This window comes from Cololabis saira, chromosome 21 (assembly GCF_033807715.1).
Source record: "Cololabis saira isolate AMF1-May2022 chromosome 21, fColSai1.1, whole genome shotgun sequence".
Taxonomy (NCBI): Eukaryota; Metazoa; Chordata; class Actinopteri; order Beloniformes; family Belonidae; genus Cololabis; species Cololabis saira.
The window spans coordinates 20,800,769-20,828,070 of NC_084607.1; the positions used below are offsets into that span (position 1 = coordinate 20,800,769).

The 27,302-nt window shown below is 41.7% G+C and overlaps 1 protein-coding gene across 1 annotated transcript; it reads right to left on the bottom strand.

Annotated features, from left to right (window-relative positions):
• Positions 1-410: 410 nt before the first annotated feature.
• Positions 411-26,741, bottom strand: LOC133422291 (heparan sulfate glucosamine 3-O-sulfotransferase 6-like). Its single transcript, XM_061712240.1, has 2 exons — positions 25,927-26,741; positions 411-2,498 (listed from the first exon to the last, which is right to left on the bottom strand). The coding sequence occupies exons 1-2, from the start codon at positions 26,421-26,423 to the stop codon at positions 1,880-1,882; spliced, it is 1,116 nt and encodes a 371-aa protein (XP_061568224.1). The 5' UTR covers positions 26,424-26,741; the 3' UTR covers positions 411-1,879.
• Positions 26,742-27,302: the final 561 nt, after the last annotated feature.

A 27,302-nucleotide genomic window follows, 5' to 3' on the forward strand; every position in this document is an offset into this window, starting at 1 on the left:
TAACAATAAAGGTTTCAATCAATCAATCAATCTACACAGGAAACTGCCAGGATTTGAAACAAAAACCATCTTGATGTGAGGTAACAGTGCAAACTACCGCCACTGCGTTGCCTTACCAGATGCATCCAAAAAATAATAGAATAAAATAAAATACTATACAATTTAATTTCATAATTTCAATGTACTTATATAACAGCTCTTTTTGCTTTATCCTGTATAGATGATGCATTGATGTCTTTAACTTATTCAAAGATAATATGGATAACGTATGCTTATTTTTCAATACTTTTTGTACTTTCTTTCTCACAAATATTCAGTTAAAAGCAATAACCCCCTCCCCCCCATCAATATATGAATCTGATACAGTCATCAGGTGGTACTGTATATGTTGCAGTTGGATCAGAACTAAGACAAAAGTGGATCGGCGCGTATCTAACTGTGATACAGAGCCATGACTAGGATGAGGGACCAAGAATATATATTGTTTTATTTTATTTTTCACTGAACTTCCAACACACAGACAAACTGCACCTTCAAATTCTATGTACGGCAGCTTAGACATGAAGGACAATAGCACATTATAATTTGCTTTAACACATGAAATGAAAACAGATGAAGTCATGCATTTTAGAAAAAAAGTTTTACTTAACAGTTTTTCAGAGTCAGATCAGCTTTCATACAGACTGCTGTATTGGTTCAAAAAGAGTTTAAAAAAGAATCACCGATCTAAAAAGAATTTATGAGCAGTGAACTACAGCTGGTAGAGTTGGTGTTATTGAACGCAATTAAAATATCGAATAAAATGCAACATTGAAGGAAAAACACATCTTTATTTCCATGCAAATGCATCATGTGTATGAATGCATTTTTTTATCTTCAGTTTGGATATCAGTTAGTGTACCAACTGCATTATACAGAAAGCCTTTTGTAACATTACACACATTGCATAGTTTTAGAAATTCCTATTGGAGTAAATGCAATAAAAATATTAAGGCATCAAAGCCTTGTGGGGTATGACATTATCCTCAATGTCCTGTCTGTTACTTTCCAGTTTTATGTGTTGTTTGTCATGTAATAAATATATTTCTTCCATAAAACAGAAAATGTAACTGCAGTATTTTATATTAATATTAACCATAAATAGAAAACAAAACATAGCGAGAGGATAAAATCTCGTTTAAAACGTGTAGAACATACTGAAAGGGCAAGAAAAAGTCACTACCATGTGATTGTGTAGTAGCAGCATTTCAGCTCCTATTTTCAGCAAAAATGTGGCAGTTCATGAATGCTGAAGGCAGGCCTCGATTATTCAACAGGCAGAATTAACTCTTACCCTCCCTGAGAACGTTAGCCCCGAGGAAACAGCCACTGATCAGAAATGAAAGCCCTTTGTACACTAAAACCTGATAGTATCTGTCTTTTGTGAATCGGGGAAAGTATTTAATCTGCATTAATCCAACCCCATAGTGGTTTCGGTTTTTATTGATGCTTGCTCCTATCAGCGTCGATGGGAACATGACACCTTGGAACAGGCCCTCATTTCCAATGAGCACGTTCGTTTATCAACCGTAGCGTCTCATGCCACCTGACAAAACGAGGCTTAATGCTTCTGCCTGCCTGCAAGACAGATAGCGGCTCATTGTCAGTCAGTCATGCCGTGTGGGACTGACGTCCACTGTCCAGTGATAAATAATAAACTAGCTTGATTATGCAATGCCATAACACTGTGCTTTCATCGTTTCTGGGTGTGTCCACTGGAAGGCAGTTGTGTGAGTACAAGAGAAAACAAACCACTTCCAGTACTGGGAAAGGATTTAAAAGTCTTTGTCTTAAATACAACACATATGGTGCATAAGACATATGACTAAGAGTTCTTCTGTTAGTCCCAGCCAAAGTCTTGTCCACTCATCTGATAGAAACGATGGTTGAAAGGCCTGTAAAAGTCTCGGAGTCTCTGTAGTACCTCAGAGGGGATTTGGGGATGAGGTCTGCCCTTAGATTTTCCAAGGCAGCGAGGTCTGCTGCTCCCCTCTGGCTTCTTTAAGCAAGGAAAGCCTTTAGTCTGGTTGAAGTAGAAGTGTTTGTCTGAAACTACTCTTTTCAGACCCAGAAAGTCCTGAACGCGACCCATCTCCCCAGCTGGATCGGACACTAGCCGCTCACCGCTAACGAACAGGAAATGAGACAGGGGGAAATACTGGAGCCAGTTCTCTAGGTGCTTCGCGTAGAGGCCGATGCGGACGGCGCTCCACGTGGTGTCGACCAGGCCCGTGGAAGAGTTCTTCAAGGCAAGGCTCTGAAAGGACGGGAGGTCTGGGTTCTTGGAGAGCGTCTGGGTGTAGTCAGACACCGCCCGTGTTACCGGATCCCTGACCACCACAATTAGCTTGGTTTGGCAGTTCATGGTGCAGACACGGCTGGGGGCCTCCTTTGTAACAAAGTAGCTCGGTGTCTTCTCCATAGTGATCTGGCCGTCCAGTGTCCGAGGCATCAGGTTCCTAAAAAACAACAACAAAAAAAAAAACACTTTGTTAGATGGAGAATTTTGATGAGCCATCAAGGTGGAGATTGTTAAAAAATGGTTGGGAGAGTCATAATCTCAGTTTTAATCTCTTGTTTTAGAAGCCATAGTAGTATCACTCAATGTTTTTTGTGATAATTACATAATTACACCATCAGTGTTGGCAATTTTTTATTATAGTTTAAACATTTGATGTCTGATCCCCAGACAGCAAAGCCTATAGTTACACTTGCCGATTTAATCACGTGGTAATTTCCGTGAAAATAACATAAAAGATCATCTAAACACATTAAATCCTCTCACCATTAAAGCAGTGAAAAATCAGCATGATTAAAGCTTTAGATACTGTACTCTGTTATTGTTCAAGAGCCCCCGAAAGCCCCCCTGAGTCTCTTTGTAAGGTCTTCAGAGTAGGACCATCCAGTCATGGGTTTGATGAGTCAAAACCACAAAGCCTCAGGAATCACTTAACAGCAATTTCCTACAGATTTCCACCCCCTCCTCTTCCTGCAAGAGCAAAGTCGTCGTCCCCCCCCCAAACACACCCCCCTACAAGATCCTAACAGACCAGCCTCGGGAGGAAGTGCAACCAGGCTGGCAAGCTGCTGAGCTCAGCGGGTGGGTTAAACATGTGGCTACAATGAGGGGGAAGGCTATATATCGCTGATATAGAAATTAGTGTCATTAATGTGCAAACCACATTTCTAGAAAAGAAAGGTTTTACAAAAATCTCACAAAAAATAAATCTAAGACACGCTAATTAATTTGCCTCTTTCTATAGTAAACAAAGTAAATTATTTTTAGTCTTGTGTCTTCCCCCCTAAAGAGATGTAGAATCTGATGCCAACAACACACAGCAAATAAAGAAGCTCATGATGTATAAAATGTACAAGTAACCACGTTGTGGATGATTCAACAATCAGTAGATTAATCGGTGACGGGTGAGGTCGTCACGATTAGATATAGAAAGAGGCTAAGGCACTGTCTGCTCCAGCGAGGATGGGTCACGATTCAGCATCTTGATCCAAACTCAGTCAGAGAATCATCAATCAGTTGAAATGAATGAATAAATGATAAAACAAAAAAGAAACAGGGGTGTTCCTAGTCATCTAAGTGGATGATATTGCATAAAAAAAGTCAAGGACAAGGCTGAAAGCCACCATTGGACACATGAAGCCGAGTCCTCCAGGAACACTTCACAAAAGGCTGTTGTACCACCTTGATCATCCATGTGAGCTCAGTTGTAACCAGCACCATCTGACCCTGGATCCAGAAACTGAAATGGTATGTTGCATTTTAGAAAACATCCCAGTGCTTCGGAACTTGAGGTTTGTGTATTAAAGCAGCACAAAGGAGTTTTTTTCATATTAAAATAATGTTTTATTCCCTTTCATGGAATATTGAATTACTTTTGGAAAGTGTCTTGCTCTCATGGTCTCTTGCCCCTGCTACAGGCAAAAGAAAAAGAAAAATCAGATCCCAATGTAACTATGGACTCCCTTTCAACAACTACGCGTTGCTTTATTCCTCCATGTTACACATAAACAACAATGAAACTAGCTCCCGGAGCTACAGTGGAAATCATGGCAGAGGCAGGTGACAGAACAAGAGACCAAACAAGAGCAAGCGGGTTCCCCTGTAGGTGTGGAAGTAAAGTCACTTTTACAACGCTGTGCAAGAGTTACTCTTGTTTGGTCTTTTTTTCCATCAATCACTCATTTTTCTTCAACCATTACTTCCTTAAGCATCTCAGTTATGGAGGTAGAGTTGCATGACTGCGATGGGAGTCCAAAGTTATTTTGATTAGTTTTTGCTCATAGCAGCGATGGGAGATGATAAGACAACAATTAAAAGAGCAAATTTTCCACCAAATGAAGCTGAAGCTGGTATTTTAACATGAAAGCATGTCTTTTGTGCTGCTTTCTGCTACTTTCATTTGACAATAAGGAATAATCTACAAATGTATCCTCCCACACGGTTTGCTATAATACCAACTGTATATGTGTACCTGCTTTCTTATAATAATTGTAGACACTTTTGTTTATTCTGTCAAATAGGAATTATATAAATTACATAACATGATTCAGTGTTCAGATGTATTTGTGTTTCTCATTTAACAAGGGAGACTGTGTGAGGTTGGATTTCTGAAGTAAATTAGTTTGGGATGATAAACGGAGGATGAGCAATGTTTAAAACAACGAACTCATTGTTTGCCGTTCATTTCCTCAACATGTGTCTTGGTGTGTTACTGGAAACAGACAGGATTCATGCCAATGTGGTTTATTTGTTTCAGATCAGAAACCTTCATTGAAACTAAATGTTAGTCCAAGGGACCTTTTAGAAAGCCGTATGACATCTGAGGGAACTCAGTTCAATCCTCCCAGACAGATTGTAATCAAGTTCTGACATGACAATTAATCAAAAGAACGTAAAGGTAATTCTTAAGTAAATGTTAAAAAAGTTAACAAAGTCAAAAGTTTTTTTTTAAATTTGGACTTGTTTTTACAATAAACCCACCTCAGATTTTAGCTCTGGTTTGATTCTCTTACAATTTAAAGAGAAATTGCACAGTTTGTATGACATTTTAATAAAGCAGACTTGGGAAATGACAAAGTGCCTGGCCATGGGTACATGAAAACTTCTCAGGAGATGTGCCTAAGCATGCTTTAAGTCTTTCCTCTTTTCTTCAAGGTATGTAATTTCAACCAACAGCCAATAAATGAACCCATAATTAAATACCATTTATTGATTATGATCAGATTGCCACAGCTGCAAATGGCCTATTGCTCCCTGTCTGCATCTGTCTATCTGTGTCTGATCAATATGTCTGTCTCTATTTAACTGATTGTTTTCGGCAAGTGTGTGAGTGTCTTTTTGCCCACACACACATTGGAGCACAGAGGTGTCAGTGTTTGTGCCGCCCCACCGCCCCCCTCCATCCATAGTCCTGGATTTGTCCTTCACTACTTAACATACAGTAAGTGAGACATTAGCAATTAAGCACAAGTTATCTTTCCATACTCATGAATACTTAATGGATTGTGGCGTTTACCCTACTCTCCTCAGGTTCCTATCTTCCTTTTTTTTTTTTTTTTGTCTGCACACATATTAATGGTTGATACCATGCCGATTTTTTTTTTTCCTATTCCTATCTTCCTCATCACAATCAGACTTATTAGAAAGTCAATAACAGGTATTTTCTGTCATAAATCTATAGCTATCTATCTATGGTGTAAGAACACATCAGAAGGGATTAGTAAAATATGCAAATAATATTTGCATAAGACACAACTAAAATAAGTTGTGTCTTATGCAAAGCCCCTTGCCTGTAAGCCAAATAAAACTGCTTTTAAATGTTTGCATGCTGTGTATGTGCAAAAAGAGGAACTTGTGGTGCGAATATGTTTTCTATTTAGCCCAGCGTATGACAGCTTTGCTGACTAGCCACAGCAGTCTGGAACTCCCTGCTGTTAAAAGGATGTAGCACTCTTCCTCCCCGAAGTGCAACAGAGCTGATTACACTACTGATATGTTGTAAGTAGTCTGGATCACAAGATTAAATGAAAAACTTTGGCAACAAGGATGTGGCGGAAAGACTTCCTGGCCCCAACATTATGGGTTCTCCCGCAGTATAGTGGCAGAGCTACAGCCCCGCAGCATCTTAGCAAATGGCTCTCTGCGCTGAAACTGGACCTGTCTGACGAAAACAAGAGCCTAGAAATATAATTATCATGTCACATTCTCAACCAAAACTGGTTATAAATCTTGTGTAGTTTAATATAGTAATTTGCTGAACCATTTACTTAAAAAAAATCCTATACAGGAGGTTTCTGCTTTGAGATACATCTTTACATCCAAGAGCTTAGAGCTTAGCAGAATCCCAGTTTAAGAGCTGGTGGAAAAAATCAAGACTATAAAAATGGGAACGTGCAAATGGCAAACTGAGGGGAAAAACATTTCCCTTTGCTGCCTTGCTCATGGGGTAACATAGGCAGCCTGACAGGAAAAAAGTGGATTTGATTTACTGTATGACTTCATGCTTGAATATTTCCCTTTCAATCTGACCAGAAATATAAGTTCAGCAAAGGATCACTGGTTATCTTCACAACACATCAGTTGTATAAGTAATATAGCATTCATGTTACCTTTTATGTCTTACCAGGGATAGTCTGAGTTTTCCATCACACTCACATAACTTCATCTACACCATTGCCGTTGTGATGTTTTTGTTCATTCAAGTGTAGGGAACAACGAGGTGGATCCATCGGCAGAATGGACTTTCAGACACTACTGGTGTTATTTTAGTTGGCACTGCTAAAACTGCATCATTGCTGTCATTGTAACTGTAAAAGCTGCCGACTAATCCTGACGTGACACAAAATAGTCAGACAGCACAAAACGGTGAAGACGCTTTGTGGTGCACTATACTGTCTTGTACAGGAGACGAGGGAATGCATCATAAAAAAGCATCCAAACATAGGGCACAAAAATCATGATATGTCTTATGATATTGTTCTTCCTGTAAATGTGGCCAGTGTGGTTAGCAGGCAGGGAAGATACTGAACCTTTGGGGGAAAAGCTTTTTTCTTTTTTGCTGGGAACTAAATGAGTAGATTGGTACAACATACATCTTTTTCATGCATCTCTTCCACTCGAGACGTATCGCTGTATCTGTGCTGTGTATTGTTTTGGTCCCTGAACTGTCCTTTCAGTGACAGTGCAGTCCCTACTGTAGATCTGTTTTCTCTGATGGAACAAGTAAAAAATATTTAAAAATCCAACCTCTTGCCTCTAAAGGGAATATTGGACTGATTTTCAACAAACCACATCTCCTCTGGATTATCTTTTTGATCTGGAGGATACATCATGCCAATCACAAGGCTTAGACAAATAAAATAGTGACAAAACACACTCGCGCAGCAGAGTGTGTTATTGAACTTATTGACCTTTGTGTAACTACACACAACAACCTTAACATACACAGGAAACCATCTCTTTCTGTGAGTGCTTTAAGTGGACGGACACTTTAAAAGTCTCAAAAGAAACATTTTGTCTTGATGCAAAACACTTGCTGTCCACGTCATAGTGCACTTTCCATTGTGTACATTTTCAAGTGGAAGTAGGTATTTTGGATGAAAGGAAAAGTGGAAGGAAAACAATCACGGTTGGGATGTTGACCATGGACAGTTTGATATTCAACATGTTTACGCAGAGACTGTGTATTGAGTTTTTGAAGATATATTTTTAGGTAAAAGGTAAATTTGTTTTAATGAAGTGAGGCTTGCACAGGCCATGCCCTGATACTAAAAAGACATCTTACAGAAGATTTTCCAGAAGGAAACCGTAATATTTTTACACTTCTTTACGTTTTTGAGGTGCTTTTATTGTATATCTTTACCTTTTCAATGATATTTCCATGCCATGTTAACACCATCAAGGTTAAAGTTAGTGTGGCTCCGTGACACTTTGAATTTGGCTCATGTGGATCTGATTTAGAAATGGCTTTGTTCTTTGTAATTTCTGTACAATAAAACAATAGACAGACATACTGTATACATATCACTCATGTTTTGTCCCATATTTGTATGATAGACAGCAGGTAAACAGGGGGAGTACTGGCACTTAGTTTTTTCCACTTAAAGCACTGCTTTATGTGGGATATAATTTAAAAATGTGCTGTCTCCGTGTTCATTTTGCCAAAACATGTACCGGTACTTAAATAAGTGTCAGGAGTGGAAACTCCAACAGGGTATTATCAACATGGATTTAGCAGCCACATTACAAATAACATTCAATCAGGACATGCTCAAGTATGTCTTGAAGTGACCAGAAATATTGATTCTTACTCATTAGACAAAGGTTTTTAAAACTTTGATTAAAGCTGGTATCTGTGAAAGTGTCTTCAATAGGAGCTTATCTGAAATGGTGAAGTTCTAGTGTGTGTGTGTGTGTGTGTGTGTGTGTGTGTGTGTGTGTGTGTGTGTGTGTGTGTGTGTGTGTGTGTGTGTGTGTGTGTGTGTGTGTGTGTGCATATGTGCACATATGCAGGACAGCATGTGGGATCATGGGCGTAAAATCATGCATGTGTTTTGATGTGTGATTGTTTGTGTGAGGGGCCCAGAGTAGGGGCCTTCTGGGGGTGGTCCTCTATAAAAGAATGAAATACTTTATGCTGGTCGAAGCCTAATTAGTGACTATGAGTGTCCACTTATAATTAGGACTTCTCACAGGATGTGGGGTTCACAGCGCTTGCAGGAATGTTTAATAATGGCTTCAGCATTTAGTACATGCGAACAGCGGAAGCACCCACCAACAATAGTAAAGCTGATTAGACTCGGATGTAGATAAAATATTCTTATAACTTACTGCAAATAATAATCATCATAATATATGCCAAAATAATTTCAAGAAAATATTTAATTTCCCCCCCAAAGTATATTTCTGTATTGAGGCCTGTCTCCATTAAAAAGAAACAGCACCTAATGGTTTTATGTGCAAGAAAACAAATCATCTGAGAAGCACTCAACAATGCTCAAATGTTTTAAATTTAGACCTGCAGTGCAGTGCACCAAATCCATGTTCAAATTTAATTGTAATAAAAGATTTTTTAAAATACAAGCTAATTCGGTCAAGCTGCTGGGCTGATCTCACTTTGGGATGACAGTCAGGAACAAGGTAAACATGCAGAGCAGCGACTTCCTATCGTTGGATCGGTGAACACTCATCTAAAAGGAAATTCAGTTTAAGAGAATTAACCATGCAGCTCTTTTATCAAGCTGTAATTCAGCAAATCGAAGGACACGAACAGGCCTTTGCAGCCAGTTTTCAGTACTCTCCACTTTCAGCCACTCTGAATCTAAAGTTTGTTTGGTGGGCTACTCGCTGTTTGCATCATGACGCCTGAAGATGTGGTGGTGGAGTTGCATGTTTGACCTACATCAAATCAGGATAAGTCCATCTACTTTATGATATGATTTATTGCATTGTAAACTCGCCTTTTGTTTTCACATCTTGTTTACTTTCACTCACAATTTGGATTTAAACGAGACTTGGTTGGTGTGATGAAAAAGATCAGCTCTCCCCTTTCAATAAACTCTCCCTCAATGCATAGCAGATGTTAGAAATCTTTTCCTCCACTTAGCCAGATAACATCTGCAACAGACACAAATATTTTGAAGATCTGAAAAAACATGAATGTACGTCAATATGCAGTACAATGGAGCGGTTATCAGTTTGACTATGATGAGAAAATCAGAAAATTGAGACCAGTCCTCTATCATGCTCGTGAAAGCCGGATTCATATTTGCTCTTTTATGGATCTGGATAAATTCATGCACCGTAATCGTTGACTATGTGTGACAAAACAATTGATTTTTGTTTTTTTCCAGGCTCGTGCTATTCTTTTCTCCAACTGAGCATGACTACCAGGCATCAGAAATATTTCTTTTTGGCCCCCGGGAACGCAACCATTATTTCTTCACACAGTATTTTCCTCACCAGCCTATTACAGTGCAGAGCTAAAGTGACTCAACTGAAACCTCCACAAGATTTTACAGGCGCCCCAAAATGGACCACAATCCGCCTCAAATTATTATAATTCTCACCATATGGGGTGTGAGTGTGGGCTTTTTCGAACCTTATAACACCACCTACACACAACGTATGCCAAAAGCCACCACCATTAAAACCCAGTCCTACTCAACACGGCAGGGACCACTTCCAGGTCTGTTACACCAATCAGCCGTGTCAAGACTCCATCACTAATAGCCTCAGGGCTGTGCATAGAGTGAGGTGTGGAGAAAAATCGCCCTAGCTGGGGAAAACGTTGCCCTTTGCCCATTAGAGTCCATTTCCACCATCTCTGCTGTCATAAACTCCGGACTGACAGGGCAAGTATTTGAAATTGGCCTCCTTGATGGTGATGGAATAAAAGTAGGGATGTTCTGCAATAGGATGATTTTTAAGGTCAAATGTGACACAGTCTAAGAAAATTGATAAAGGTGTGTAATAAAATCTCAATAGCTCACACTGAAGGGGAAAGAAGTATTTTTGCTCCCTCACTTTAAATATCTAATAACTGAAATTAAAGTCTGCTCACTCAATAGTAGGGCGTAATGGATCATGGATGATCTGTGATCTGCCGGGATCAAGCTGGTTTATGATTCTGTGTCGAACCCACAACGTATATCCACAGTTGTGTGGAACGCTATGCCGTAACCTCCACCATAGTCGGACATGTAACTAAGCAGGAACCAGTAAATGTGATTGGTTAACTAAAACTGAAGATATATTCCTGCAGTGTTAGTAAAAACGACTCTTGCGTTTTTGATGACATCTGGAGACATTTTATAAGGTTTTTGAGACATGATGTTAAAGTTGGTAATTTGCTTCAGCAAGAGGAGGCTCTGAGGGAGTAGGATGTGTGATATAGTGATATAATGTTATATGATATAATGTAAATAACTGAGAAACGCCCTTGAAACTCTTTGTATACCTGTTAGCAATATCTGTCTACTGTTAACTATGTAATTCATGTATTTATTTATTTATTTAATTTATTATTATTTTTCTTCTTTTTTGTTTTATTTTCCTCTTATCTTTTTTAGTTTTAATGTTTTACTTATTTAGCGAGGGGAAGGGGGGAAGGCAGGGAGAATAAGGAGAAAAGGTTTGCTCCGTTATCTTGCCTGTAAGAATGTCCTGTTTGATTTGCTATAAATTGCAAACAAAAAACTAATAAACACATGTTTAAAAAAATAAATACATAACAACTCTTGCTCAGCGCTTATGTGCTCCAACTGTCATATTCATGTAGCTCACTGCTATGTCTGAGCTCCATAAAGGAAGTAAACACAAGTAAGCTCTGCACAAAAAAACTACAGCAGTGATGGTGAACATGCGAAGCAGGAAGACCATGAAAAGCTGCTGGCCTTTTTGAAGTAACCAGAATGAGAGCGCTTCCTGTTTCCCCGTAAAATCCCTGTAAAATAGGACCACATTGTTAGGTAGTTACATTGTAGGACAACACAGTCTCACTCCCAGCGCGTCAAAAACCGACGCTTGGTCAGGGCCCTTAGGCGTCAGTTTCTGACGCACAAGGTCGCCCTCAGCGTCATGCACCGACGCAGCGGGCTCTCAACAGGTTCTAATGTAACCCGGCGGCGTCGCTTCAAGCCGCTCACAGCATCAATCCCATTGGATAAGTGAGGACCGGCGGCGTCGCTTCCAGCCGCTGGGCGCATCAGTCCCCCATTGGATAACGGAGGATCGGACACACGGAAGTATTCTAATTACTGTCCGTTTTGACGTTAACGGCGATTTTCACAATGATACCTGTAACATTTCTTAAGGCAGAAACACAAAATTAGTGGGTTAATTTCCTGCACATCAATGTTCATGTTTTTCCCTTCATTCTGAGAAATAAAGAGTTGTTTTACGCTGAGAGCATCATGACAGCCAATCAGAATCCTGGAAAAAACATCAACAAATGACACGTGTAACTTCCAGGCTGATTTATGGCTCTGCTCTGCGTCGATTTAACGCGGACCATAATTCAGGCTTTATTCTAAAGGATGCAGCGGCAAAATGTTGCAAGGATGTCTTTGTGGTTTCCATTCGGAGCTATAAATCTGTTTTTTCCTAATCTGCAGGTCAACATATGAGACGTAAAATGGTTTTACTGACACCGGTACTGTCGCTGCTGCTCTCCTGGGCTGCGGCGGAGACGTGCCGGGGGGCGCGCTGCTTTGGCGGGGGCTCCGGAGACCCGAGCCCGGGCAGCAGAGCCTCCAGACCCCCGAGCACCATGGGCAGCACCCCGGGGCAGCACCCAGGGGAGATGGGCGCACCCCGCCGGGGCGCAGCAGCAGGACGCGCAGCCGCGGATTGCTCCGGCGCGCACTGCTCCGGCTCGGGGAGACGCATCCCCATCTCCATCCAGCCCGCAAACGACACCCGGGACTGCCGGGGGATAGAGTGCAGGCTGCCGCTGAGGATCGGAGCCAAGCCCCGGGGAAGGTCCTGCGTCGGGGACGGCTGTGCCCCGGAGGAGGAGAGCGCGCCCCGGACCCGGTGCGTGTGTCCGACAGAGCCGCGCAGTTCCTGGCCGACTCATCATCATCATCATTGTTCCGGTTTTTTCAAATCCCCCCGGACAGGGTGTAGGGAGAGTGGACGAGGAATAACTCAGCTTTTCTCTTTTCTTTGTTTTTATTTTCTTGAAATTAATGTACTGCTTCTGCGGCAACAAGACGTACATTTGGGTTGTAGCAGGTTATAAACCTGTGAAAAAGAAATGAAATCCAAGTACAACGTAGTTAATTGCCTCAAACATAATCATATAATCAATAACAACAAAAGCAATAACCATCGTCATCATCATTGTCATCCTCCGTCATAATTAAATACAATTAAATGGGGATTTACAAATACAAAATAAATTGCTTTGCACTTCTGCAAGTAAACACAAAAAGTTAATCTTATGTCATATGTTTATTTCATCTTAAGTTTTGAGCCGCGATGTTCATTCATAACTTAAACGGCGTGCTCCGCCACACCCACAAACACACACATTCCCAGGTGCCGACAGCGCGACAGCGCAGCGGCGCATCATCAGCACAGCAACCATGTCACACACAAGTGATCGCAGCCGCGAGATGCGGATCCAGCACAGCAAGTATAAACAAAACCCGTCACATTAATAAACGGAGCTCTTACCAGTACCGCATCACTCTCCCGACAATTTTACGTCACCGCACGGATCGCTTCCGCTTATGGCGTAACCGGCGGCACACAGCTGATTAATAATGACATCACACCCGGACACGTGGACCACCCACCTTACACCCCGCTCCTCCCACTGTGATTTATTGGAAGTGATTTATAACTTAACAATCATCATCATCATCATCATCATCATCATCATCATCATCATCATCATCTTCATCTTCATCATGATCATCTTCATCTTCATCATGATCATCTTCATCTTCATCATGATCATCTTCATCATCATCATGATCATCTTCATCATCATCTTCATCTTCATCATCATCATCATCATCATGATCATCTTCATCATCATCTTCATCATCATCATCATGATCATCTTCATCTTCATCATCATCATCATCATCATCATGATCATCTTCATCTTCATGATCATCTTCATCTTCATCATCATCATCATGATCATCTTCATCATCATGATCATCTTCATCTTCATCATCATCATCTTCATCATCATCATTATGATCATCTTCATCTTCATCATGATCATCTTCATCTTCATCATCATCATGATCATCTTCATCTTCATCATCATCTTCATCTGCATCATCATCATCATGATCATCTTCATCTTCATCATCATCTTCATCATCATCATCATGATCATCTTCATCATCATCATCATCATGATCATCTTCATCTTCATGATCATCTTCATCTTCATCATCATCATCATCATCATCATCATCATGATCATCTTCATCTTCATCATCATGATCATCTTCATCTTCATCATCATCATTATGATCATCTTCATCTTCATCTTCATCATGATCATCTTCATCATCATCATCATCATGATCATCTTCATCTTCATCATCATCATGATCATCTTCATCATCATCATGATCATCTTCATCTTCATGATCATCTTCATCTTCATCATCATCATCATGATCATCTTCATCTTCATCATCATCATGATCATCTTCATCTTCATCAACATCATCATCATGATCATCTTCATCATCATCATGATCATCTTCATCATCATCATGTGACCTTCGGAAGTGTCAAAGGTCACCGCGTCTGTTGCTTTTTGGCCTGAAAAGACTATTTTGTGTCTTTTTTTGCATAGTTCCCTAACGCTTTGAGCTAAGACACTGAAATTCTAGATTATGTATCAGGAGGTGACTTTCATCCACTGTGCGGATTTTCAGATCTGTGTGACCTTCGGAAGTGTCAAAGGTCACCGTGTCTGTTGCTTTTCGGCCTGAAAACACTATTTTGTGTCTTTTTTTGCATAGTTCACTAACGCTTTGAGCTACGACACTGAAATTCTAGACTCTGTATCAGGAGGTGACTCTCATCCCCTGTGCCGAGGTCCAGACCCGTGCGACCTTCGGAAGTGCCAAAGGTCACCGTGTGTGGTGCCTTTTTCGGGCCTTTGAAATGTTTTTTGAATAATTCACTAACGCTTTAAGCTGGGAGACTGATTTTTGACTATGTTGCAATGCAGAAGGCCCTTTGCTAGGATCTTTTTGTCCCGTGGCTGTACGACTTCCACAGAGCTAGTTGGCATTGCAGAGGGTTCACAGAGTTGAGACTTGGCAAGCCCAATCTAAGCCCCATATGGAGGCCACAGGTCGAGTTTTACTTGGTTTGGTCAAATATTGTGGCAACGTTGTCCGTTCGAATGTTGGAAAAGGTGACGTTTCAAAGCCCCGCCCATCGAAAAGTACAGGTCTGATCTGCACCAAACTAACGTCTGTCTGATCAGGGGATGCCCCCAAACAACATATACAAAATTCAGATTTCTATGACTTCTGCAACAGTGTTTCCTCTAAAACGTTCTGGCTGGTTAGGAGGGTGTAGAAACCTCTAGCTCTGAGAGCCTCCTGACTAATGGAACAGGGCCTATTTTGTGTTTTTTTTTGCATAGTTCACTAACGCCTTTAGCTAGGAGTCTGAATTTTTTATATGTTGTTTGGGGGCATCCCCTGATCAGACAGACGTTAGTTTGGTGCAGATCAGACCTGTACTTTTCGATGGGTGGGGCTTTGAAACGTCACCTTTTCCAACATTCGAACGGACAACGTTGCCACAATATTTGACCAAACCAAGTAAAACTCGACCTGTGGCCTCCATATGGGGCTTAGATTGGGCTTGCCAAGTCTCAACTCTGTGAACCCTCTGCAATGCCAACTAGCTCTGTGGAAGTCGTACAGCCACGGGACAAAAAGATCCTAGCAAAGGGCCTTCTGCATTGCAACATAGTCAAAAATCAGTCTCCCAGCTCAAAGCGTTAGTGAATTATTCAAAAAACATTTCAAAGGCCCGAAAAAGGCACCACACACGGTGACCTTTGGCACTTCCGAAGGTCGCACGGGTCTGGACCTCGGCACAGGGGATGAGAGTCACCTCCTGATACAGAGTCTAGAATTTCAGTGTCGTAGCTCAAAGCGTTAGTGAACTATGCAAAAAAAGACACAAAATAGTGTTTTCAGGCCGAAAAGCAACAGACACGGTGACCTTTGACACTTCCGAAGGTCACACAGATCTGAAAATCCGCACAGTGGATGAAAGTCACCTCCTGATACATAATCTAGAATTTCAGTGTCTTAGCTCAAAGCGTTAGGGAACTATGCAAAAAAAGACACGAAATAGTCTTTTCAGGCCGAAAAGCAACAGACGCGGTGACCTTTGACACTTCCGAAGGTCACATGATGATGATGAAGATGATCATGATGATGATGAAGATGATCATGATGATGATGAAGATGAAGATGAAGATGAAGATGATGATGATGAAGATGATCATGATCATGATGATGATGATGAAGATGATCATGATGATGACGATGAAGATGATGATGAAGATGATCATAATGATGATGATGAAGATGATGATGATGAAGATGATCATGATGATGATGAAGATGATCATGATGATGAAGATGAAGATGAAGATGATCATGATATTGATGATGATGAAGATGATCATGATGATGATGATGAAGATGAAGATGATCATGATGATGAAGATGATCATGATGATGATGATGATGAAGATGAAGATGATCATGATGATGATGATGAAGATGAAGATGATGATGAAGATGAAGATGATCATGATGATGATGATGAAGATGAAGATGATGATGAAGATGATCATGATGATGATGAAGATGAAGATGATCATGATGAAGATGAAGATGAACATAATGATGATGATGAAGATGATGAAGATGAAGATGATCATGATGATGAAGATGATCATGATGATGATGATGAAGATGAAGATGATCATGAAGATGAAGATGATCATGATGATGATGAAGATGATCATGATGATGATGAAGATGAAGATGATGATGATGATGAAGATGATCATGAAGATGATCATGATGATGATGAAGATGAAGATGATCATGATGATGATGATGAAGATGATGATGAAGATGATCATGATGATGAAGATGAAGATGATGATGAAGATGATCATGATGATGATGAAGATGATCATGATGAAGATGATCATGATGAAGATGAAGATGATCATGATGAAGATGAAGATGATGATGATGATGATGATGATGATGATGATGATGATGAAGATGATGATGATGATGATGATGATGATGATGATGATGATTGTTAAGTTATAAATCACTTCCAATAAATCACAGTGGGAGGAGCGGGGTGTAAGGTGGGTGGTCCACGTGTCCGGGTGTGATGTCATTATTAATCAGCTGTGTGCCGCCGGTTACGCCATAAGCGGAAGCGATCCGTGCGGTGACGTAAAATTGTCGGGAGAGTGATGCGGTACTGGTAAGAGCTCCGTTTATTAATGTGACGGGTTTTGTTTATACTTGCTGTGCTGGATCCGCATCTCGCGGCTGCGATCACTTGTGTGTGACATGGTTGCTGTGCTGATGATGCGCCGCTGCGCTGTCGCGCTGTCGGCACCTGGGAATGTGTGTGTTTGTGGGTGTGGCGGAGCACGCCGTTTAAGTTATGAATGAACATCGCGGCTCAAAACTTAAGATGAAATAAACATATGACATAAGATTAACTTTTTGTGTTTACTTGCAGAAGTGCAAAGCAATTTATTTTGTATTTGTAAATCCCCATTTAATTGTATTTAATTATGACGGAGGATGACAATGATGATGACGATGGTTATTGCTTTTGTTGTTATTGATTATATGATTATGTTTGAGGCAATTAACTACGTTGTACTTGGATTTCATTTCTTTTTCACAGGTTTATAACCTGCTACAACCCAAATGTACGTCTTGTTGCCGCAGAAGCAGTACATTAATTTCAAGAAAATAAAAACAAAGAAAAGAGAAAAGCTGAGTTATTCCTCGTCCACTCTCCCTACACCCTGTCCGGGGGGATTTGAAAAAACCGGAACAATGATGATGATGATGAGTCGGCCAGGAACTGCGCGGCTCTGTCGGACACACGCACCGGGTCCGGGGCGCGCTCTCCTCCTCCGGGGCACAGCCGTCCCCGACGCAGGACCTTCCCCGGGGCTTGGCTCCGATCCTCAGCGGCAGCCTGCACTCTATCCCCCGGCAGTCCCGGGTGTCGTTTGCGGGCTGGATGGAGATGGGGATGCGTCTCCCCGAGCCGGAGCAGTGCGCGCCGGAGCAATCCGCGGCTGCGCGTCCTGCTGCTGCGCCCCGGCGGGGTGCGCCCATCTCCCCTGGGTGCTGCCCCGGGGTGCTGCCCATGGTGCTCAGGGGTCTGGAGGCTCTGCTGCCCGGGCTCGGGTCTCCGGAGCCCCCGCCGAAGCAGCGCGTCCCCCGGCACGTCTCCGCCGCAGCCCAGGAGAGCAGCAGCGACAGTACCGGTGTCAGTAAAACCATTTTACGTCTCATATGTTGACCTGCAGATTAGGAAAAAACAGATTTATAGCTCCGAATGGAAACCACAAAGACATCCTTGCAACATTTTGCCGCTGCATCCTTTAGAATAAAGCCTGAATTATGGTCCGCGTTAAATCGACGCAGAGCGTACCCTACGCCGTAGGCTCTGCGTTGGTGTAACGCGGACCATAAATCAGCCTGGAAGTTACACGTGTCATTTGTTGATGTTTTTTCCAGGATTCTGATTGGCTGTCATGATGCTCTCAGCGTAAAACAACTCTTTATTTCTCAGAATGAAGGGAAAAACATGAACATTGATGTGCAGGAAATTAACCCACTAATGTTGTGTTTCTGCCTTAAGAAATGTTACAGATATCATTGTGAAAATCGCCGTTAACGTCAAAACGGACAGTAATTAGAATACTTCCGTGTGTCCGATCCTCCGTTATCCAATGGGGGACTGATGCGCCCAGCGGCTGGAAGCGACGCCGCCGGTCCTCACTTATCCAATGGGATTGATGCTGTGAGCGGCTTGAAGCGACGCCGCCGGGTTACATTAGAACCTGTTGAGAGCCCGCTGCGTCGGTGCATGACGCTGAGGGCGACCTTGTGCGTCAGAAACTGACGCCTAAGGGCCCTGACCAAGCGTCGGTTTTTGACGCGCTGGGAGTGAGACTGTGTTGTGTAGGAGGTGCACGTCGGGGTGCCAGGGAGGTTACAACCCAGGACCCCCAGGTGTGGCAGGCATATCTCACAGGCATAAACAACCCCATAAGTGATTATTGGAGGACTGCTTCATTTAAGTTGGGGGACAAAATGATCACAGTATGTCAGCTTTGGTACAAGGAAGCCATACGGACATGGTGTCTCTTTTCCCACTGCCAAGAGCAAAACATCAAAACTTAAATTTATTGATGACAGGAGTTTTTTTTAATGCATACATTTCTGATTTAATTGTAGAAATGCTGTGGTTGTTTTACCATTGTTTTAAATAAATTCAAGTATTCAACCTGTTGAATTACAGTTGCTTTAATTGTTTTACTTATACATAACAAAAGCAAAGCAAAACAATATGACATAAAAATGTATGTGAAATTACGTTTTATAATGTCTGTAACTATCATTATACTCACAGCATTACAAGTGGAAAAATACTGTGAAAATGAGTGTTGGAGGCGACTTTTGACCTATTGAATGGAACTAAACTGTGATTGATGGTCACAGTAGTAGTCATGAATGAATCAGATAAACATTGGAGACGACTGAACGCTATCAATATCATTGATTTGTAACTATGGAGTATATATATGCTTCACGTCTGCATTAACTCTGCTTGATGTTAAGCTGCCTGTCTATTCCTTGTACAAGTAATAAGAATCTAACCTCTCTCTCTTGTGTCTTCATTGTTGCCGCTGCATAGTTGGAGCACAGAAAAAGATTTCTCCAAAACAATATTTCCCCCCCTTTTTTATCCTGTTAAAACTTGATCAATTCAAAAAATTATCCGATCGTTGGCTCAAAAACCATGAAATGATCCAAACTGTGAGCTATGTGATCCGTTACAGTCCAGGGGCCTCATTTAAAATGGACTGCGTAGGATTCATACTAAAAGTGCACGTACGCTCAAAAACCGAAAATGGCGGGCGCAAAAAAAAATCCGGATCTATAAAACCGCGTGCACGCAGACTTCCACGTAAGGTTCTCTTTATAAATCACAGTCCAGCTGGAAGGCTGCGCACGTGAATCCGCCTGGTATCCCGCCCTCTACACGCCCACTTTCTACCGAAAATGGAATCATTTTGCATATGAATGAGCCTGCTGAGCATGCGCAGTGGCTTCCTGCAACCTGTTTGGCTTCAGAATGAATGAATGAACGTGTCGAGCCACCGTGCCACTGAATTTCACTGAGATCTGAGATCTAGATGTTGTTGATGAGGAGGAGGACAGGAAAACCACATTATTTTGTGGTCACAGTAAAAGTAGAAAAATAAATAGTATAAAATAAAGCGAGTGAGTGGCAGCACGCCGTTGCTGCGCGGAACGCCGTGAGTTCCCCGGTGCAACAGGGGGACACACGTCCCCCCGTCTTTTCAAAATCATGTTTATTTTCCCCTTACTTTTTACAGTTTAAAAACTAACGGTAGGCTCAGCCTTAAATTGCAAATTATCAAGACACTGTATGAAAGCGATACGAGAACGGCCCCGCAGCCCCGCTTCACCCCCCCCCCCCCCCCCCCCCCCCCCCCCCTCTCCCGTCTCCCCTCAGAGCGGCTCAGGGCGGGTTTATGGTTCTGCGTCACCAACGCAGAGCCTACGGCGTAGGTGCGCGTCGCCGCGTACCCTACGCCGTAGGCTCTGCGTCGTTTTAACGCGGGGCCATAATTTAGGCACCTTACACCCGCACGTAAAGGTTTCACGCGCCCGTAAAACTCATATATATGAAAACAAATCTGAGTCCCTTTAGGGAAGAAATGAGGGGCTCCGTGGGGCTCCCTAAACGCAGCCCCTCATTTGTTCTGTCCTAAAGCGGTGAAGGAGGTTCCCGGCGTGTCCTGCACCGCGGCTGCAGCTCCAGCAGCACCAGAGTCCTGACTGACAGCTTCACACACAGAGGAACACGATCAGCGCTATATTATTTTATTTTATTATTTTATTATTTTAAGTCTGATATATTTTGTGATATGTGATGACATTATTAAGAGTATGACATGAATCTGGCTTCATTTCCCCACCTCAAACCCTGCGTCGCAGTTCCCCGTGTCTTAAGTAAATTCTTACGGGAGGGTCCTAGTTGCCGTAAAGATAAGCAGATTTTTCGGTTAGTTTTTTCTTTTTAGATCCGAGGATTTGCGTAGATGGCGGCTTCCGCAACTTTCAGGCGCTTTTTCTGCGCAAGCAAGCTTTATAAATGAGGCCCTGCTCAGCAGTCTGTCAGGATGATGACCGCTCTGAAGTAAGAAGCTAAAAATTAACAGGAGAGTACCTTAACTGTGGATTATGGTAGATATATTTCATAAAATCTTTTGCATCAAAATGGTATTTACAGTTTGCACATGTTGGTATTTTAAATATAGGAAAAATAACAACTCTTTTCTCAGATTTTTTGTAACAGATTTTAAACACAACTTAAAATAAATATGCAGTTTAATTAAATACTTCATAAGATCACCACCATCCTGCTCTAATGAACCTTGGCCAACCGTGTTATTAAAAACAAGGTCCAAAGACTGGCAGACACCCCCCATATTATCACCTGCTGTCATCATTTGCATAAATCTATGTCCCATGTCAACAACTAATTTCATTTTCTGCCATGCTTGTATTTCTTCTTGCCCTTGTGCTGTTGCCCTTAAATGATTTATACGAGGCTTTAACTGCTGTCCGATCAAACGTGGCTTTTGATGTCAAGACTGTGGCCCAGCCGGTTGATAAACTCCGAAAAGATTAATGGGACTGGTGAATAGCTGCGTTTTTTTTTACTTTAAGCCTGTTATATATGTTTATATCAGAATAACGGCACCACCTTCAACAAAAATTATTTTTTTATGGCAAGGAAAATATTTCCGCCTTCACTTATTCGACCCTGCCATGCTGACAAACACATGACAATCAGATCCATTGTGCCACGGAAAAATTTGGTTTTTCAGTTTTCTGTGGTGCCTCTCAAGTCCCATATGAAACTCATCAGTCCAAGGAAGCCATAAAAAGAGAGAGAAAAAAAACAAAAAAATCATTAAATCTTTGCCTTATTTTCAATACACTGACTGTGGCTTTTCCATTCCTGTAGAAGGCTCACATGCACGCATGCAAACAGGGAGAAGGATGGAGAGACAGACAGGGTGGAGAGGGAAGAGAATGAGACAGACTGGATCACGCAGATAAAAGCAGTGGAAAACACTGGAGAACGAGGTCCAGCCTCGCCTTACAGAGGACAGTTGTGGTAGAATGCCGTTCTGCACGGGAGAGCACTGCTGAGACGTCAGCGTGCAGCATCTGACAGCAAATGACTCAAAATATGACAACGCTCAAATCTTCTCCATCTGCCTCAGTTCGTGCTTGTTTCCCAAGGAACTGGACTGTGACAGTGTTCAAGCATTTCTTTTAGATATGAGCGTGTGGAACTGCTCGTCTTTCAACAGCTGTTTGTCCATTTTTGAGAATGTCATCCAAAATGATCGTCAGATCCTGACGTGGCGTTTGAATACGGTTTTTGCTAAACTATAAGCGTGCAAAAGTTATCCTTGTCTTGGTGTTTCAGTCACTGAAGTAAGGAATTAATAATACTTAATCTGAGTGAATTATCTATATTCTATGGAGACATACTGACATAGTTAAAGTAGTCAAAGGTCCAGATTAAAACCATGAGCACCGTTTACCAGCTGCGTCTACCATCCAGCCTTTCAAAGTGTGACCTTCAGATGAAGGCTCGCTCTGTTTCACGAGAGCATTCGATAGCTCTGTAAAGAATATTCTGCCTAGGAAAAAAAAAAAATTGGAAGACATTTTCACTGTTTGATTTTATTTGAATCCTTTTTAAATCAATAACGTGGTTGTGCTATAGTGAGAGCTCTGGGTTAAAAAGCGTCTCGATGTTCTCCTTGAACAAAGCAACACTCTCTTGGCTTACCAAACACTAAGTCTTTGAATCAATACTTGTCACAAAATGTGGTTTACATCCCAGATTTCTGAGTGAACTTTTCCCTTTTCTGAAGCTGTCATTCGTGGTTGGTTCTGACATGGCTGACCTTACTAACCTGTCAGGAGAGAAACCTTTTATTGCGATCCAAGCGCCCTTTGCTGCAGTAAATTGGTCGCGTACATTGTGGAAGGCATTTTCTCTCACTTTAAGAATGAGTAACTCAAGATTCTGTACATTGTTTGAGTGGGTTTGTCTTCATTTAAGGAGGACATGTGTTCGCTTTGACCTTAAAACTACAGATGGGGCGAGAAACTTCAACCGTAGATATACCAATGCATGAGTTGTTTTTTCTTTTTTTTTTAAGCCTGTATTTGCTTTCAGATTTGACGACAAGCTGATGCTCTGTCCCACATGGATGACTCCTTTCTGTTGCTGACAAAAAGACATATTTCTTCTCTTACTGCGTTTGTGGGGACACACCATCAGTATGAAGCATTTTCAAGGCCCAATCGCTGTTAGCATCACCTCTGAATGCGTAATCCTAACGTGTCTCAAAGCCGTCACTGGCAGACGGATAAGTATGGTGGGAAAAAAAGTTCACGCATACATACATGGTCTTGTTCTCTGCATCCTCCAGCAGCTTCTCCATAGATGACTGCATGACATCAAACAGATTTTCCCAAATTCTGATATTCAGCGACATATGTGTTGTCATCTTTCAGTGATTTCACCCTGGATCAGGTTGCTACTCCTTCTTTTGTTGTGTAAATCCTTCCCTCTCTTCCACACCTCGGCTTTTGCTTATGTTCATTTCTGCGTAAAGTCGCCAGTTAAAAAAGGTTATGCTGATTGTAAATTATTTAAATAGACTACCCGTCTTGTTGTTAAATGTGGGCTGTATGGCAACATCTATCATTCTTGCACCTACTGAGCAAAAAGTACATTCCTACACTTGACAGATTTGGAGTGGTACAGTTAAAAAAAAACAAAGGCCATGCTGAATGTGGAGATGCTATTTTGTTCTTGTTTTGAAGCTCGCTGCACGGCTGATCTATTTTATAGGCTCTGTTAGTGGTGCTGCTGAGTCACAGCACCAGAAAAACAGCAGCATTAAAGAATAACAGGTTTACAGCAGCAGTCAGGCTAATTAAAACACACAAAAGTGCACTTTAGAACATGCCCCGGGTCTGCCACAGGTATTTTCACACAAGAACTTCCTCTTCTACAACTCTCTCCGTAGAATAGAGCTGCAGTGGAAAGAAGACAGTGTTGAGAGAAGGATGAATAAAATGAAAGGGAAGAACGTATGAAGATGGATGGGATGCAAAGGTGGTAATCAGAGAAAGGGAGGGGATTAAAAATGTTAAATAGTGTTATTATGCGAGGGAGAAAAGTGCTAACATACACACGAGAGAGTAAAGAAAAAAGAATTTAGCAGAATGCTAAAATTGTCAGTGGCAAAATTGTTTCCATGTGGCCTCATGTTCCCAGTTAAAATACAACTGAGAGGGCTGGGAAAAAAATGGAGAGAAAGGATGAAATTACATCTTTGAGTCCACAGAGAGCTTGTTTATCAGTGCTCTTCATCCTGGCAAACCTCCCCAATTGCCTCATGGCATCATTCTTGCTCTCAGGTCCCAGAATAGTATTGTCCTGTCACACTGATTGGAGCTCAGCTGGGCTCATATTCGGAAGCTTGTAGGACATCTGGAGATGATCAGCTTTATCCAGACTTAAATCCTGTTTAAGGGCCTAAACTACACCCAAATATAAATGATTCCTCTGGTCAGCTGGATGACCTCCAAATCAGCTGCAGCCACCGCAACAGAAGCTCATGGAGAACTCAGACATGACACCCCAATATCAAGGTCATTGTAAAATGTGACACTCAGCCTTACGTGGTTTTATTTTGATGGCATGTGAGAATAATGGCCATTACGTCTGCATGTTCTTCTCTACAAAACACTCCATTGGAGAAATGTGGGAAAGCTAATGCTGGATTTCATGTTGAAGTTTTGGTAGTAAATGGTGTTTGAATGGCTGTCAAGATGATGAAATACCCCTCTGGGAGCTGGTTGGCACTTTGATCAACACTTCAACATACAGGGAGATTATTGTCTACAGCAGAGCTGAGTATCCGCCTCGCAGTGTCTCTGCAGGCTCTTTTATTGACAGGAGGCATCAGCACATCTGCTCAGGTGATCGGCCGTCACCGGTGCTGGTTTGACCCTTCAAGCCTGACATCAAATACATCATCCAGCTTTGGCTGAGAGAGGCTATCCAAAGCTTTAAAAAAAATGTTTAAACAACTGCTGATTCAAAACAATCAGCTGTGTTTATAACAGCTCAAACTGTTGGTTTAATGTGTTTTCTTCAGGTCTGAGCGTGCCAAGAATCGCATCACAGCCTCAGATGCAAGGGCGTAGGTTTGGTCTCAACATTGGCAGGGACGATATAACGGCATAACCTGCATGTACACTTTTTGCTGGCGACGGGACATTAATAAGACCAAACAGATTGGGTGAACGGGGGTCGGGGCTACATTTGTCACGAATATGAACCTAATTAATTGATAGGCTAAATGATCAATGCAAAATAAATCTGTATCGACTTATACTAACTTTCATGTGTATTGGTTCACCTGATACACGGTTCGATTCAAACCTTTGTTTTCAAAAACTACTAAAGAAACATTTTGAAAACTTCCAGAATATTCCAGGATTTTATTAGCAATTTAAATTGCAATATTTGAAGATAACTTAAATTATATTAACATACACAATAAATACAAATTTATTAATAATCTCTTAACTACTACTTAACCTATAGGCTATATGGAACTACATGTTAGCCTACATTGTCCTTCACCACAAGAGTAATACATTGCTTTAAAATAATTCACTTAATAACTGTAGGGTCAATTCTATCCTTACAACATTTGGGAAGACAATCTAAATTACCTATATATCTGAACTCATTATATAATGCAAATAAGGTTGCTTAAAAGTTGGTGGGGACAATTTGAGCCTCCTGAAAAGTTGGTAGTGTTATGTCCCTACCGTCCCTATGCAAACCTACGCCCTTGCTCAGATGTCTTACATACTGTTTTACATTTAGAAAAAACTTTTTTTTTTTTAACTAAAACACGTGAAAATGCCTACCTGTACCACTCCAGTCCCTTTGCGTAAAACCTGTCGAAGAAGTGCGGCTCTGCGCCAAACGCCCTCACGTCCGGGTGGATGCGCAGAAACTCCAGCAGGGCTCGGGTTCCTCCTTTCTTCACGCCGATTATAATGGCCTGCGGGAGCCTCTTGGCCCCGAACGTGTTGGCCACGGGGATGTTGTTGTCCACGGGGATGCTGGAAGCCCCCCCGGGCCGGGGCCCCCCCTCCACCTCCCCGTCCACCTGCTCCGCGTCCTCCGTCAGGTTGCGGTCGAGGGAAAGGCGCGCGTCCTCCAGCATGCGCCGGCGATCTTCCGAAACGTCATAGTCCCCGTCTGAAACCTGCTGGCTGTATAAAGTCCTCGGAACCGACTCACAGAATCCCGTGAGGCAGTAGAAGAAGTAGGTGACGATTAGGACCATGGTAAGGAACAGCGAGACTCTGGAGAGCGCCTTCCCAGAGTTGAACCTGACTCTGCAGCCGCTACATCCCATGAGTTGATCTCCTGCTCGGTGCCAAAGGGCCGAAATGGTGACACCATGCTTCTTCTTCCTCCTACATGGATCGGAGTTAATATAAACTAAATATATGAAGCAAAACCTGTTGCGCAAAGATGAGGAATAACTTGGAAAGCTTTTCTCAGCACAACAGCGCAGGGAATTTGTCAAAACTGCTCCTCATGATCTTTGTCCCTCCTTAAATATGTATTCTAAGAATTCTGGCTGATTAAATGTTGTCTTTAAAATGCCTCGTTTCTCTTTAGAGATGCAGCTCCTGTAGTTGTGCGCTCTGGGATGTCCTCTCCTTCTCTTCTCTGCTTCTCCAACATCCCCCCACCCCATCACACCCCACTGCCCACCCATCTTGGAAGTCTCCACCCTTCAGCCTTCATGCTGTAAGACAAACTGCTCTCACATATGCAGAGTAGTCTTGATATTTAGTTTAAAGCAGGGGCGTCAATTTTTAAATACATTTATGGAACTACTCTGTGTCTATTTGTATTGATTATTCTATTACTTAATACATATAGAATAACTACAAATGCAAATCAGAACAACATGATCGATTTCACTTGTTATTATACACTGCAAAAACTCAAAATCTTAACAAGAATATTTGTCTTATTTCTAGTTAAAATCTCATTACATTTAAGACAAGATTCAAAAACCACCATTTTCACCTGTTTCAAGTAGATTTTCACTTAAAATAAGTGGAAAAATCTGCCAGTGGAACAAGATTGTTTTGCTTGTAATGAGAAGATAAATCTTGTTCCACTGGCAGATTTTTCTACTTATTTCAAGTGAAAATGTACTTGAAACAGGTGAAAATGGTCAAATAACAAGTTATTTTTCTGGTGATGACTTGTTTTAAGT

Coding starts and splice junctions, on each gene's coding strand:
- LOC133422291 (XM_061712240.1), bottom strand. CDS start 26,423: ATGGGATGTAGCGGCTGCAGAGTCAGGTTCAACTCTGGGAAGGCGCTC. Junction 2,499..25,926: donor AAGGGACTGGAGTGGTACAG/GTAGGCATTTTC, acceptor GTTGTTTTTTAG/GAACCTGATGCCTCGGACAC.